Source organism: Callospermophilus lateralis, chromosome 2 (genome assembly GCF_048772815.1).
Source record: "Callospermophilus lateralis isolate mCalLat2 chromosome 2, mCalLat2.hap1, whole genome shotgun sequence".
NCBI lineage: Eukaryota > Metazoa > Chordata > Mammalia > Rodentia > Sciuridae > Callospermophilus > Callospermophilus lateralis.
In genome coordinates, this window is record NC_135306.1 from 153,724,852 (window position 1) to 153,741,048 (window position 16,197).

Here is a 16,197-nt window from a genome sequence, read left to right on the forward strand (position 1 = left end):
GGAACTTAGTGGGTGGGCAGATGGGGAGTGAGTAGAAGCAGGGGCAGAGGGGTGAGGGCAGGCAAATGTTTCTGCTGGCCTTCGCTGTGGGTGTTCTGTTCTCAAGCCACAGGCTAGCTTTCTTGCTGTCCAAAAATAGATGAGTGACTGGACTGAGACCAGTATTTTTGATGTTGTACCCTCACCCCAGATCTCCAGATGTGGCCCAGCTGAGGCCTGGTGTGGCTATTAATTCATATTGGCACAAGGTGGACTAAGTGGTGATAACTCCCCTCATAGTTGCCCCTCCTCCTGCCCCACCCACAAAGGCCATGACCTCCTCAGAAAAGGGATATTGTGATGTCAACTTAAGCCTCATAGTATGTCAAGACTAGCTGGGGAAAATGGATGGTATTTGGGGATAGGGTCCAAATCTCTATTATAAAATAAGACAATTTTCCATAAGAACAAAGACAAAATTCCCCAACAACAAAAAAAAAAAGATTTAAAAAAACATACATATACACAGATGTTTTGTGTGTGTGATGTGTGTTTCATGTGTGGCATTACATATAGGTTCTTTGTAAAAACATCAGGCATGTTATATAAAATATGGGATCTACTGAAGCCATTGACAAAATCACATTCCTAAAAACAAGAATGGAGACTATGCCACCAGAAGGAACTTGTTAATTTTACTAGTGGTCTGCAAAAGGTGGGCCTTAGAAAAGAAACTAGGACAAGAACAAAGATATTATATGGAAAAGGAGTTCATGTTCTTCTCTGGGGCCCAGATTTTGCTATTCTAAACTTTAGAGTGTCTCATGTGGTGGGTAAAACCTTTCCTCTTCTCTAAGAAGCAGGAATAATTCTACCCGGGTAGCTCGCTATAGAAATATTGCAAGCTAAAGGTGAGTGAGCCACCACTTGCAGCACAAGATTTCTTCACATAGCTCATAGGTGGCTTTTTTACATACCATCATAGCAGAACTTTTAGGATGATTTATTTCAAGGGTCTTGTTTGATTTTAAATGCTTGTCTTTGTGACAAAGCATTAAGGGGGAGAGACATCTGAAATCAAAAGGTGAAAGTGGAAGTGGTCACTAGTATAATTCCTATGAGGACAGACAGGTTCAGGCAACTGAAAAGTCAGATTCTCAGTTTTGGAGATAGTGTTGGATTTTTATTTGGGTAGTTGATGAATTAACTATTAGTGGATATGCTAAAATGTCTATGTTGATGTTTGGGTATAGATGGAGTTATTGTACATAAAAGAGTGAGACTCGTATGTCTTACTGGATGTATATTTGTGGATATATGTGGTGTGAAAGTGAATTCATACTTTGTGTGACTGGGAAGACTTCAGGGTCTGAATCCTTAAGCATTCCATCCACCTGCCTGGAGAAGGCAGAGCACTATGCAGATGGATAAGGGAAATGCAAAGAGTCCAAGTCCATATGTTCTCACTTGTAACAAAGACAAGCAAAACAATCCAGTTTATTGGCTAGGAGACTTCCTGCAGTCACACCTAGAATTCTTTATTGAGAATGTCTGGACCCATAGCCCAATCCATGTCAGATCCAGTACAGTTTCCAATTGCTAACTTCCTAGAGTGGGACCCAGGCTTAAGCCTATTTTTCAGCTATATATGTAAAAGTTAGATTGATTTATGACACTAAAAAATATTAGTCTTCAAGACCAAGACCCTGACTCATTTCTCCCTAGGAACCACAAAAAGGATAAGAGTGGTAACTTCAATATCCTACTCTAATGACCAGCTTCCATGGATCTTCTACACTGGATTCAGATGTTCTCAACTGACACTGGGAATTCTAAGTCACATAACCTAGAATTTTTAGGAGCTGGGTTCAGAGTTTTAAAACACAGAACAAGAGATACCAAACTATCAGAATGAGTGGGTATCATTTTCCTAGCTAAGTGTGTGTGTGTGTGTATGTGAGAGAGAGAGAGAGAGAGAGAGAGAGAGAGAGAGACAGAGTGTGTGTGTGTGTGTGTGTGTGTGTGTGTGCACTCACGTGCTAGGAATTGAAAAGACTATTTCTCTCTCACCATCATGATTGAGATTGAACCCAGGGTCCGGTGCCTGCAAAATATATTCTCTACTACTTGTTTCTCAAGCAAAACTTCAAAGACTATTATTAAATGGAACCTTAATGTATTGATTGAAATATGAATTACATAAAGAATTAGCCACATAGAATCAGGTTTCTTAATCACTTAGCGTCTAAGACCATTTTGGAGGGTGGTCCTTCTAGAAATGAGAAAAAGGATACACTTCTTCCAATGCCCTGCCTAGTCTGAGGTCTCAGGACCCAGAAGGCTTGGATTTGACAACTCTGGGTGGAGCACGATCCCCAGAGGGCCTTTTGGCAGCTGGTCTAGAGAGTGTGTGCTTCAGTGTCAGGAAGGTGAGGTCATAATACATTAGGTAACCATCATTGTAGACATGGAGCCTGTGGTCCGAGGGGGAGTAATTGATGCCATGCAGCATTTCCAGCATCTTGTCCAACAGGATGCTGAGGTGGCGCTCCTGCCCATTGGTGGTATCAAAAGCATAAAAGATCTCCTCTTGGCGAGTGCTCAGTGAGCGTAAGGCATAGAGAACACCACAGGCCATGAAGGCCCCCGACAGGGCTGGCTTGTACTGGCTGGTGCGCCAGGATTCCTCTACTTCTAGGGTGCTGGCATTGAGACGACTCACAACCAGGTTGCCCTTGCTCTCCTCAGTGGCATAGAGCACCCACAGCCCCTTCTCATCACCAGCAAAATCTAAGTCCTTCCAAGGCACACTAGCATAGGAGAAGCGGTTATTGTAGGTAGCACCAGGCAATGGGTGCTGCAGCACGAGGGGGTTGGAGGAAAGGTCCACTTTGGCCATGTCACTCGTGCCATAGTAGTTAAAGTACATGAACTTCTTGTACACAGTATTGCCACTGCCATCACCATAGCCCATCTTCCACTGCTCATAGTTCTTTAGCATCACCAGGTCATCATAGGACTTGTGCAGCCGATAGTAGTCAAAGTACCTAGGCCAAGCACCCCCACACACACACATCAGACCATTAGGTGACAGCAATGAACAGGATAATAAAGTGCTATAAAAATGGGCAGGTTAGTGGACCAATTAATAACAGGGACTTAGGAGCCAAATAGAATTGAGTTTTAATTCATCTTCTTTTACTTCTTATATACCATGACAAAATCAATAACTGTGAAAATAACAGTAATAAAAACAACAGCTACAGTGCCTGTTAATCATTGAATATGCATTATCTTGTTTAATTATAATAAAGCCACTGTAAGGTAGATTTTATCCTTTCATATTAGGGGGCTAAGTCAACTTTGCTCAAGTTGACACAAATTATAAATTTTCTTTTTTTGTTGTTTTTTTGTTTTTGCAGTGCTGGGGATTCTACCTGGGGCTTCACACATAATAGACAAGTGCTGTGTCACTGAGCTACACCCTCTGCCCCTAGCTTGTTACTTATATCTGTGAAAGCAACAACAAAAGAATCTACTTCATTGATTGATGGAAGGCATTGGAATAATGCAAAGGAAAAACAATAGTACAGCATCTCATGGCAGGCATTTAACCAATGATAAGATATTACTGTATTCTTCTTATGGACACTTTTCTGTACCTAGACTCCACTGCCTTTCACCTGCCTTTGAGATGCAGGTATAGTGTAACAGGACAGTTCTGAAGCTGTATTCAGAAGATCACTCTGGAAAGTTCCTTAAATTATTCAAGTTTTGAATATCTTATTTCTTAACACTGGGCAGTAGGACTTAACAAGAATTTTCAGAAGATTCAAAGAGCAAAGGCGTATTGATGTATTTAATATGCTACCAAATGTTTATAGGACTTGAGGAGCATTATTATCACTAAGGCTAATCCTTCTGAGATAAGATGCAACTGGATTCTTCAATGACTGGTTCAACCCACATTTATCTCTACTTCCTATGAGCTTCTACCCAATTGATTCCACACCACATATCCGCATATACTGACTTCAAACTCTCAGTGAGTTGTGCCTACCTCCCTAATCAGACTGACAGATTGAAGGGCTCCTTCATCTATTCATTTAGCCTTTCTTTTATCCAACAAATATTCATCAGTCCATATAATGTTCTCACATATTATCCTCATTTTAAAAATGATGAAAAAAGTCCATTTCTCCAAGATCACTTAGCTTAAGTAGCAGTGCTGAGAATTAAATTCAGACCAGCTTAACTCTAAGTCTTAAGGTTGGTCAGGATCATTCTGTAAATTTCTTCTAAGCAGGAAGTTGGGATTCTAAGGTCAAGTATAGAATAATTTGTCCTTGAGATAGGATCAGACTACATAATGGAATCATCTTTGAGTCATAATAAGATTTTTAAAAATTCAGATAGTGGATTTTTTGAAGGAAGCTCATGGAAGTCTGGGCCAAACTTATCTCTTAAGAAGAATGTTAAGAGGTGACTTCTTAGGTCTAGAACAGATATTTCCAGGAACACACCTAAAATTGAGGAAGCTGGACTGGTTCTACAAAGAAACCTGCAAAGGAAAGGGGAGGGAACATGTAGAATGAACCTGGTTGCAGCAAACTGTCATCCAGGACTCACCTGCCATCTGCACACAGTGGGGCCACCCAGTAAAGGGGAGAGTCTGGACTGGGAGCTGAATCTCGGCCCCAAGCACCTGCCTTGTGTGAGATGCCTCTCCAATTGAGCTGCAACACAAGGGGTCTACCAACTTTCTGGAGTCCTCCATGGGCACAAGAACCTAGAGGTAAGGCAGGAAAGGTCTGAGCTATGTGCAAAGTATACAATCCAGAGAGAGAAGAATGTTAAAAATAATGACCCTGTCTACATATACTGTGTGCCTATACCCCAGTGCATATGCAGGTACAGAAACAGGTCAATTTTGCATAAATAGAGATCAGTGTGTATGTGTAATTATGAGGTGTTCATATGTTTTGTATCATCCTTGGGTAAAAGTATACTAGTTTGTGTTCTGCATCTACCAGTGTCACAAAAGGTATGTGTGTGGGGTGGGGCGGGGTAAACAAGGAAATTAAAGATTTAGTTCCCATCTACATCTCTATTGCAACTCTGCACTCTCAGCACTTATTGCTGGGCAAACAAAATCTTGAGAAATTGAGTTTGTGTACTCACCAGGGGGCAGGGGTGGACCAGGGTGTCTGGAAGCCTGCTCTTGTTCCTTTTCCCTCTCACACTCATTTAGCCGGCCTTGGAGTACATCCACCTCCTGTTGGAGAGCTCTGAAGCTGCGCTGGTCAGAGTCAGCCAGAAGCTTGAGGGAGAGACTGGCATTCGTCACCTGAGGAAATGAGACACCAGGAATGTGGATAATAGATCTGAACTTAAGAACTGAATTCAGACTCTCCTATTTTTCATCTCTGAGATTTTTTTTCTCCTCAAACAAGAATCAGTTTTGAAAAATTTCAAATATGTGAGGTTCAAAAAACAGGGGGCTGTGAAAGGAAGGGGGGGTTCATTAATCTATACGTACCTGCTCCTGGAGTTGGTGAAGAAGGTCTGCAGCCCTACAAGCTCCTGCCTTGGTCTTGAGCTCAGTTGTCAACGCTTGTGCTCCCTCCAGCTCCAGGAGCAGCAGATTGAAGGCCGGTGTCTCATAGAGGGAGGTAATGGTATTGGGATTCCTGATCTCCTGTGTTTGGCTTATTTCCAGTGCCTGGTTTTCTTGCTCTTCAATGGCACATGCATACTTGCTGGCCTGAACATGCGGAGATGGACAGGCAGTTCTTCCAAAGGTCAACTCCCCAGGTCTCTTCCCACCCATTCACCTCCTCCCAGAGCCATACAGCTTACAAATCACTCTCATGTGTATCATCTTACTTGCTCCTATTCAGTCCTTTAGGTGGGCAATTAGCATTACCCCTGTTTCACAGCTGAGGACACTCATATTCTTTTCCCTGCAAGAAAAGACTTCTTACCCCACACCAGGTATTTTTTTTTTCCCTACCCTGGTTATAGCCACCCCTGAGAACTGGTTTGGTGAGTGAAAGAATGAATGGAAGGACTCCCAACTTCCAGTTGGCCGCATCTCTCAAGCTTCCCCAGAAACTCAACAACTGAAGATACACTAAGTAACTGACCATATCACACTTCGGACACAGCACTTCTGTTCACTCATCCTTGTTATAAAAACAACCCTAAGCTTGCCAGTCCAACCCAAAAGTCCTTCCACCCAGTGTTCTCATTTTAACTCTTCAACTCAACTTGTCTCTGGTTCCTTTGCATTGCCCATTTCATTTGACACCTTTGACTAGTCTATACTTGAGCCCAGATTTTCCCCTGCTCATCTTCCAGGTACCCATATGTATTAATTCATTCATTGATGTAAGAAGCACCCCTACAGAAACCTTTCTATACTGTTTCTGCTGTTGGGAAATCTCAAGAAAAGTTCCTAATTTTACATTTAATCTAAGGATTCATTTCAAAGATAAGGACTGTGTTTCTTCCAGTTTCTTCTCTACTGCCAGGACACAACCCCATACTGGATCTAAAGGAGGCTGTGTTTGGATAAGTCCAAGCTCCATCCCAGGCACACAGCTTCAGCACTCACCCTGAGCAGCTGCTGTTCATACTCGCCAATGAGCTCCTTTGCCATACTTTGTAGTTGTTCCAGCTGCTGCAGAAGGACCGAGCTGTTGGGCAGGTGAACCACACAATGGCATGTGCCACTCTCATTCATAGAGTTTGACAAATTTCTCACCAGCTGCAAAAGCATAGGCATGGGCACACTAAGTGGAATGAAGTATATTGGACTACAACATGCTGTTTACAAACCTGAGGCAGGAGAAGAAACTGAACCTGCTCTGGAGTGCCAGAGAAGAGTTCTTTCTTCACTCGGGGGGGTTCTTCTTGACTTATGGATATACCTCTATCAGGGGTTTGAGTATTTTGGGGGGCGACCGAGGTTGAACCCAGGGGTGCCCTATCACTAAACTATATTATCCCTGGCATTTATTTATTTATTTACTTACTTACTTATTTATTTATTTATGAGAAAGGATCTCATTAACTTTCCCAGGCTGGCCTTGAATTTGTGATCCTCCACACTTAGTTTCTCAAGTAGCTGAGATAGTAGGTCTGAGTCACCACACCTGGCCTAGTCTTCATCTTTTAATTTCCCATAATTGAAGCTTCAGTACTCTTCTAGCGCCTATTGGTTAAGCCATCCTCACCCTACCTCCGTACTGGCTGGATCTAGCTGCAGTTTGCATAGCTGGAAGTCAATTTTCCTTAAGGCTGTATACAAGACAGCAAAGCTAGCTTTCAGAGAAATGTTAGGGGGAGAGACTTAAGGAGCTAAATCCTGTCTCAAAATATCGCCACTCTAGGGATTTGACCACTTCCCACAACTTCACCTTGTCTTAAAGACACCAGGTAAAGAGAGTTCCTAATCATCAATGAAGGGAATCATCAGTAATAGCACCATGAATCATCAGATTCTTGACAAATATTCTCGATTAACATTCACAGAAATGTGACATGAAGTGAACTGCAAAACATATTTTGTATTTGGAAAATGAGAGGAGTCTGAGACTTTAAAAATACCTTATGAAGCCACATGATTAATAAGTATTGAGAATGCAATCTGCCCTTAGGTTTCATGTTTATTCGAGATCCTGTGCTCTTACACCTAGGGAAGCTAAAGAGCTCTGACCTATGTTGAGGTGAGTATGTAGTACAGGCCAAAAGAGTGTGGGTGGGAGGCAGATCCCTTGTCTCAGATCAGTAGAACAAAGAAGAATGTTCTAGGGCTAAGATATGCATTATTTGGAGGTCTTCTTGCCTCTCATATCACTTTCATACTCACATAAATCCCAAACCCATTAATTCTATAACCAGAATTCCTAGATTCTAATTTTAGCTCTTGATGTTGGGTTGGCTACTTATTTTTGGGGTCCCAGTGTTTTGGGGTGTACAATGGTAGAAATTATGTCATTTGTCTTATAGTTTTACTTTAAGAATGTTTAATAGATAGATAGATAAAAATTTTTGTAAAACACTTGGAATAGTGCTTACCTGCATATGAGTCCTTATTTTATTATAATTCTCAAGGTCCAATTTTTCACACCCATTTTGAAACTGGATGAGCAAGCACTAGATTAAAGACTCCTTCCCAATTTTTAAATTAGACCTGTGGCACTAGCTGGGGTTTCTTACCAAATCTTCTAGAATTAAATATGTGGCCTCTATACTTCTCAGAGAAGACCCACACATAGCTTTTCTGGTCCTATAAACAATAACCTACTCTGGTTATATATTCAGCTTACAAATTCCAACCCAATAGTTGAACTTTGTTGGGATAATGAAACAAATATTGCATAGTTTGCTATACCTGATCTAGCCACCATTAGCTCCAGTACCCTTAGCACAGGAAGAAGGTGACAGGTTTGTAGAGAATGAAGCCTCATAATTTGGCATGTTAGATAGCATGTTAGTTCTCTATTTCCTTTGCCATTCTCTTCTCTCTTACATCCTATGCCCATACAAGCCACGGGAAAATCAAAACAAAATGATGTCCCATCCTCCTTTTCCCCCCTAATTCTCTCTATTTTCACTCTCTCCAAGGATTAAGGGATTCTTGAGCAGAATCACAATAGAGAAGGAAGCCAGCCCAAAGTACAGAACCATCTCCCTACCTGCTTGAGATCCCTCCACCCTCTGCCTGTACCTGAGGCTGTCCTAGGAGCACTAGGGGCAGCAGCAGTAAAGTGGCCAGAAGAGTTAGGACAGGCTGCATTCTTGCTCTTCCTGCAGAAGCGCAGTAAGTCCTTGGGGCTCCCCTCGGATTTATCACCAGTGAAAATGAATAACCTCAGGAGGAGGGGACAAAGATTTCAACATCTGAAAGTGCTGAGCATTAAGAAGATACAGGGAGGCTGGATTGGTTGAGAAGAGGATTATGACAGACTGGTACCTCCTCCAAACATGAGAGGAAATAGGATTCCCACTACAAATGGGGCCTTCCTTGTTCATCCCCTGGCTGAGCTCTGTTCCCACCCTGCCAGGCCCTCTTCTCCAAACAGATTAAGAAAAAACTGAGACATCCTGGGGGGTGCCTGGCATGGGTCCTTTTCAGGAGGGATTATGATCTTTCCCTCAACTTTAAGGAAGGAAAGACTCTAAAAGGAAATGCAGCTCTACCTGTTCAATCTTGAGGACAAAAGCCATTTACTTAACTTTGTGCCCTTGTATCAGTGCCAAAGTGGAGGGCCAAAGGAAGACCTGGGGTGGGAGGGGTTGCTTCAGCAATGCTGTGCTGGAATGCTCTGTTACATACCCTCCCTCACCTCTAGCAATTTGCCTCCTCCATTCTCCTAGGTACTCTAAATTTTCCATCCCACTTCATTATTCAGATACTCCCCTAGTTCCCTTAGTCTTGATGCTTTCAGCCTCTACTGTTGGTCCTCCAAGAAAATCCCCAAAATATTTTCTAATCTGCTGCAGGAAGTTATTGAGCCTCAAGTCATCTGGCCTCCAAGTTCTCTGGATATCTCTAAAGAAAAGCAAGAGTTTGGCTCCTAACACCTGGACAAGGTATCATGGGTCAGTTTTCTTAGTGATGATCGCCCTAAATTACTCTCTCATCCTCTACCATCTCACATGAATACCTCTTTGGCACTGAGACATGCAGCGGAGATGCCAGATTTCCTATGAAAGTAGGTATTTCCTATGAAGAGTGTATGTATATCATCCCAGTTTTCTTTTCTTTTTTCTTCTTTCTTTTTTATGGTACTGGGGATTATATTCAGAGGCTTTTAACCACTGAGCCACATCACCAGTCTTATATATATAATTTTCTTTTTAACTTAGAGACAGGGTCCACTAAGTTGCTTAGGATCTTGCTAATTTGATGAGGGTGGTTTTAAACTCGCAATTCTCCTGCCTCATCTCCTGAGCCACTAGGATTACAGGCCACTGCACCTAGCTCATCCCTGTTTTCTGTTGGGGAATATAGTTTCTATAGCTCTGCTATGCTATTTGTTGCTTCTCTTCTTTTCATAGTAACCCCAACTTCAGATACTATAGCCACTTAGCACAAATGTCCTCTGCTTATTCACATCATCATTTGAGATTACCTCCCTGGCATATGATTAGTAGGAATAAAAAAAAAAGGCATATGGATCCCATACTTCCCCTTCTGGGAAAGAATTGAAAAGCTTAGGTGAATATAAGACCACAGGAAGACAGACTCAGGGCTCTTCTTGGAAATCCTTGGTGAGAGATATTTCCATCTTGCTTTACAGATTCTCATCCTCTGAATCCCAGCCCAAGGCCAGAGATTCATTTTCCATCAATTCTTCTAGCCCAGGGAGACAGACAGTGGGTTGGAAAACCTAAAGTGTACAGAGTAGGAAACCTGTCCATCAGTGTCCAGGCAGGTCTCACTATATCTGTGGCACCTTATGGAGGAAGAGATGGTGGGAAGGAAAAGTAGGAGAATAGATAGAGCATGGAGCATGACATCAGGTGTCGGAGTCATCTTCCCATTTATTACCAACTACAACTAGTCAGTGGCACAAAACAGGAATAGCCTCAGTCTCTGATCAAAGATGGGAGACAGCTTAGGGAGATAGCCACAGTAGTGTCTACTCTCTTCCCAGATACACAGAGCCCTAGGTAACAATCAGGTCAGAAACCAAGTTAGTTTTTTTGTGTTCCATTTTATTCAGATCGTACCATTTCTCCAGCCCGTCTCATCTTCATTCCACCAGCAAGCATGGAATTCCCATTTAGTTCCACACATGGTACAAAGGCCCCACTTGAACTGCTTCGCACTATTCTGGCTCTGTTTGGGTAGAATGATGGAGAAAAGCAAGATCCTCCACCACAGGCTGAGCTTCCGTGTCTGTCACAGTTCAGGCCTGACTCCTTCTATATGTTTGGGATCTATCTATGGAGGTGAATTGCCGCAGTCTCTGGCTGGGCACAAATCACGAGCCTCCACACAGCTTGTAGATTCAAACAGCAATTCTTTATTCCCGAACTCACACCGGCCGTCTACAAACACGTTCTGGGGGAATCCACGTTCTCTGCCCAAATCCACTCCGTTCTCTGCCCAAATCCTCTCCTGCCTAAATCCACACCGCATGGGCTTCTGTCTCTCAAAAAATACTGTCTGACCCTAAGCACTCAAGAGGAACTCAGCAGCAGGATACGCCCTATTCCAAAAGAGGAACACCCTAATCTCCTATTACTAAACCACCCTATTCTAAAGGGGAAACACCCTACTCTCCTATTATGCTAAACTGCCCTATTCTAAAGGGGGAACACCCTAAACACGGATCCTGCCCTGGTCCTTGAGCAAGGTCACCTTTCAGAAGTCCTTCCACTAGACAGCATGGGAGTAAGCTGGCAAGGAATTTGTCATACCTACTTGGCTGATGGCTCCCAGCAGTGAATAGAGTCATAAAAAGTGGGAGTAGACTGCAGGTAGAGCCAAGCCTGCAGAGGTTAGTCCAGTGTACCCATGCCTGGGAGGTGACAATGGGGTAATGGGTTGGCACAAGTAAAGGGCCACCTAGGGGCAGAAGGTGGAGACGCCTTGGTCAGAGATGAGTCCTGTAGCACTGTTTGGCCATCTGAGAGAGCACCTTCATTCCTGTGGGGATACCCTCTCGGGGTCCACCTTCCTCACTGCCCCTGCCCAGAAGAGCTGAAGCAAGTGCCTAAGCCTCTGAGCAATCTGCTGGGTCCGTACTCCATAGACTACAGGGTTAAGGGCTGGGGGAACCACCACGTAGAGATTAGCAAGTAGGATGTGGATGTGGCCAGGCACTGTGTGGTGGCCAAAACGGTGAGCCAGGAAAGAGAAGAGGGCAGGTGTGTAGAAAAGAACAATGACACTGGCATGCGCCCCACAGGTACCCAGGGCCTTGTAGCGGGCACCATGGGATGGCAGGCGGCAGACAGCACGGAGAATAAGGACATAGGAAGCACCTATGAGCCCTAGGTCCAGGCACGGGGAGAGCAGTGTGGTGGCCAGTCCATACCAGATGTTGGGGCGTGTGTCACCACATGCCAGGCGAGCCACACCCATATGCTCACAGTAGGTGTGAGGCAGGGCCCGCTGCCCACAGTAAGGCAGTCTTTGAAGCAGAACCACAGGGGGCACCATGACACAGGAACCGCGAGCCACTGCAGCTATAGCCACCATGCCTACCACACGCTGGGTCAGCAAGGCCCCATAGCGCAGAGGCTGGCAAATGGCCACATAGCGGTCCACAGCCATGGCCAGCAACACTGAGGATTCAGCAATGAAGGCCACATGGGCAACAAAGAGCTGAGCTAGACAGGCCCCAAAGGAGATCTCATCTGACAAACCCCAGAGCACAGCCAGGGCTTTGGGCACTGTGGATGTGGCCAGAATCAAGTCAGCAGCTGCCAGAAGCCCCAGCAGTTGGTACATGGGAGCCCGGAGTGCCTTGTCCACTGCTACCAGTCCCAGTAAAAGGACATTCCCTACCAAAGCTGCCATGTACAGCAGGCACACAGGCACAGACAGCCATGCATGCAAGGCCTCCAGTCCCGGCACCCCCAGCAGGACAAAGGGTCCAGGGGCAGAGACTAGCACAGTCTGATTGACAGCAGGCAGGGAAGGATCCAGCTCCATTTCCTGGTTTCACCCGGCTCTGTACCTGCAGGGCACAAATGGGGCATGTGAGAGGCAATTGCCAGTGTTACTGAGATTATAGTGAGGTAGGGGCAAGGATGAGGGGTTAAGATGCTGTAGCATTTTCTGAACTCCAAATCAGGCACTGTTATGGGATCTGTCATACACTGAACAATGATTTCCTAACAATTTTGTGGGCTCACTAACATTCCTGTATGGTTCATGAAAGAATTGGTTTCTGAGATGTTAACATACTCCCAATCACACAGGTAGTAAATAAGAGCTAAGATTTGAGCCAAACCTCATCTGACTAAACATCCTGCCTCACTCACATCCCCACATCCTGACTCCTGCAGAGATGAGGCACATCCAAGCACAGACTAGACTTTCCCATGGGAGAGGCTTATCGGTTTAGAAACCTGAGCTTCCTTCTGAAGTGTGAGGTTTTACCTAGTCATGGGGCCTGGCCCTGCCCCGCTTACCACAGGGCCGTACTGGCTCCTCTAGTCCTGGAAACATTGTCATGGCCTCACAGGGGAGACTATCTTATGAAAGTCCTTTCTTCAGGATGAAATGTCCCCACATCAACCTAGACACATGGGAAGTCATTCATATTATCTAAGTCTAATCCATGCAATGGTAGCACAGCACCTGTGTTCCCTGCACCCTAGGGGACATGTAAGTCAGGGGGAAGGAAATAAGCTATGGCTATTTTTCAATCCATTCACTGACAGATGCTCAGACAAAACTCTTGTTTCATGATCCCATGATCCATTTCTGGAAGGTTTTGTGTGTTTGTTATTTGTTTGTTTTAGCTCGGAAACCACTCTCCCAAACATTATGTCCCTCCCACTCTGTCCACGACATTTTCCAGTTGCCCATGACACCCCTCCCTCTAGCTGTAGGTACCTGCTTCATGAAACTTAATCCCTTCTTTGACCAATACAGACATCCACCCTCTGACTCCGTTTCATGGCTCCCTTTTCCTCTGCTCTTTGCCCATGGGAAGATGCTTCTGGTTCTACAAAAATAAGCCTGGGAAAATTTGATGCCCACCAAGGATACAGAGTATCAAGTCTGGGCTGCAGAGGAAGGGACAGAGATCAGATGCCACGGTGACAGTGCCATTGGCGGTCAGGTTAAAATGTGATTGTGGGAGGGAGGGCAGACTTTACTGACCTGGGTTTAAGTGGATAAATAAAACAGGCTGGAGAAGGATCTGAGGTAAGATGGGGTTTCCATGCTCTATCTGAGGACCACAGATTTGTCTTTGAATTTCTTGAGACTGAGGAACCTGGGGCAGGTGAGCAGAGAATGGGTGAGGAACTAAGCTCCCCTCAGAGCCCTCCCTGCAGCTCTGCCTCCTGTGCCGCATCCACATTCCCACACCCTGACTCCTGCAGAGACACCTCCAAGCAGAATAGACTTCCCATGGGGGAGTCATATTGGTTTAGGTACCTGAGGTTCCTTACAAAGGGTGAGGCTTTGTCCAGTCAGGGGCCCTGGCCCTGACTTGCTCAAGACAGGGCCCTTCTGGCCTCTCTAGACCCTGGAAATATCCTGCCATGGCCCAGCCTACCACAGGGCAGGCCCAGTCTTTAAAAGGGAAAGAGGAATCAACTCCCTCAGCAGCTGGGAATGCCTCTTCCAAAATCACAGGGCAAGCACAACCTGCACCCAAACAAGGGCCTCTTAAGAAAGCCCTATACCTAGGTTGTGGGTCTACTAGCACACTTCCCATTGGCAAAATTCCACAGATGATTACCCTAGTTCCTCCATGTCTGTAGCATACATTTCTTTAAATTTCCTCCCATAGCCTGAGGGAAGTGGGGAGAGGGAAGCAGGGAACCCTCCTCACACCCTCCAGCCTCCACTCTGCTCCCTATCTGGTTCTCTGCAGGCATAGCTGCATCCTCCTCATCTTCTACCTGCCTGCTCTGTTCTCCTGCCTCCTACCCCGTCACTGTGTCCAGACCTTACCAGCCCAGCATCCTCTGCAAGTCACAGTTCAGACAGGGGCATGTTGCAGGAGAAGTAAAGAGGCATCTCCACTCTCCCCGAGCTGCAGGGCACAGGACTGGCTCTGGGCTGTGGCTCAGGGTCTTGGATCTTCTCCATCATGGTAATATTGCTGCAGATGTGTTATGTTATCTTGTGCTTCTTCCCAGGGTCAAGAAACCCATGCACAAAAAAGACAGAGTCACATAGAGCTGTGACCAAGAACAAGATTTCTTGAATTCCAGTCCAGGACTGTTTCTTCTCCCAGGTTCTTTGCCTCGGTCCTCATGTGACAGCATCTTTCTTCTTCAGAAGCAGATGCTTGTGCCACTCACACAGACACTACATTGCCATATGCCTCTGGGTTTCCATTCCTACTCTAAGGGTGTCTTTTTGTTTTAACTCTGCTCACACATGAACTCCTTTTTACCAGCCTGGGTCCTTGGAGCATTGACGGTAGACAGACCTCTAAGAGCCCATGAAGACTGAGACTTGTCCCTGACCATCTGTTACCTCTTCCCCACAGGGTTCAAGGCCAGAGCACACAGTGAGGTCACCATCTATCTTTCCTTTCTTCAGTTTATCCTTCCCAGGATGAGTTTTTCTCCTTGGAGACATTCTACTCAGAGTGGCTCATATACTGAGTCCTGTCTAGAAGGCTTGAGGGAAAAGGTATTCCCTCCAGGTTAGAGTAGAACATCAAAGAACATACAGTAAATGCAGCTAGTTACACTAGGAGAAAAGAAGGAACAGAAAAAGAATGCATAAAATGAATTTGGGATGTATCAATCACTTGGAACCATGATTTAGTCAGAAGACATAGTCTCACCTTGATTTCAGAAGAGGTAGGGTACTGATGAAAACAGCATGAAGCTATATTTTTTTGTTCTTGTTTATTCTTATTTTAGCACAGTTATAAAATCCATAGTAGAATCTAAAGCCAGATTATCTAGGCTCAAATCCTAGCTCTGCCACATAAAAGCTGTGTGACTTTGGATAGAATCCCCAAATTCTCTGAGCAAAAATTTTCTCATATCTAAACTAAGGATAATAATAAATGCATCTACTTTACATGGAAAATTGCAAAAATTAAACAAAATAACATATTAAAGCAATATGTGGGACTCAATAGTGCCTGCAATACAGAAAATGTCCAACACATGTTAAATGTTGTTATTGTTATAATTTGGATTTTTATTATTCCCTGAATCCACCCATAATCCGATGAACAGACCTTTAATATATATTAAATTTAAAAAATATGAGTTGAGTACTGATGTACGTTTGTTTGGAAGTAGAATGATCTTGAATGTAATTTTTTCTTAAGTGGGACTAAAGGAAAAAATGAAAGATCCTGATTAAATCGGATTGCATTAAAGAAAATATTTCCTTTGCAAATAAAATTGATGAATTACACTGATTATAAGACTATTTCTAAATAAGATGGGGAATGTGGTGGTGGCTCCACACCTCACATTTCCTCCTCACTCCAACCTGAGACAATGATACAGAGAAAGGAAACCGGGTGACTCAGCCTCAGTCCT

General features: G+C 44.3%; 2 protein-coding genes across 2 annotated transcripts; both read right to left on the reverse strand.

Annotated features, from left to right (window-relative positions):
• Positions 1-2,305: 2,305 nt before the first annotated feature.
• LOC143388849 (olfactomedin-4-like) lies at positions 2,306-8,782 on the reverse strand. The gene is made up of 6 exons (XM_076842330.2): positions 8,714-8,782; positions 6,596-6,748; positions 5,519-5,743; positions 5,161-5,326; positions 4,609-4,768; positions 2,306-3,026 (listed from the first exon to the last, which is right to left on the reverse strand). The coding sequence occupies exons 1-6, from the start codon at positions 8,780-8,782 to the stop codon at positions 2,306-2,308; spliced, it is 1,494 nt and encodes a 497-aa protein (XP_076698445.2).
• Positions 8,783-11,638: 2,856 nt separating this feature from the next.
• On the reverse strand, positions 11,639-12,655 carry LOC143388860 (olfactory receptor 52D1-like). Its single transcript, XM_076842333.1, has one exon. The coding sequence runs from the start codon at positions 12,653-12,655 to the stop codon at positions 11,639-11,641; it is 1,017 nt and encodes a 338-aa protein (XP_076698448.1).
• Positions 12,656-16,197: the final 3,542 nt, after the last annotated feature.

Bases quoted from the DNA above. Each gene is read 5' to 3' on its own strand.
- LOC143388849 (XM_076842330.2), bottom strand. From the start codon at position 8,782: ATGCAGCCTGTCCTAACTCTTCTGGCCACTTTACTGCTGCTGCCCCTA. The intron at 5,327-5,518 runs GTACGTATAGAT...TCATTTCCTCAG, and splicing joins TTCACCAACTCCAGGAGCAG to GTGACGAATGCCAGTCTCTC. The intron at 3,027-4,608 runs GTGAGTCCTGGA...TGCTTGGCCTAG, and splicing joins CCACTGTGTGCAGATGGCAG to GTACTTTGACTACTATCGGC.
- LOC143388860 (XM_076842333.1), bottom strand. From the start codon at position 12,655: ATGGAGCTGGATCCTTCCCTGCCTGCTGTCAATCAGACTGTGCTAGTC.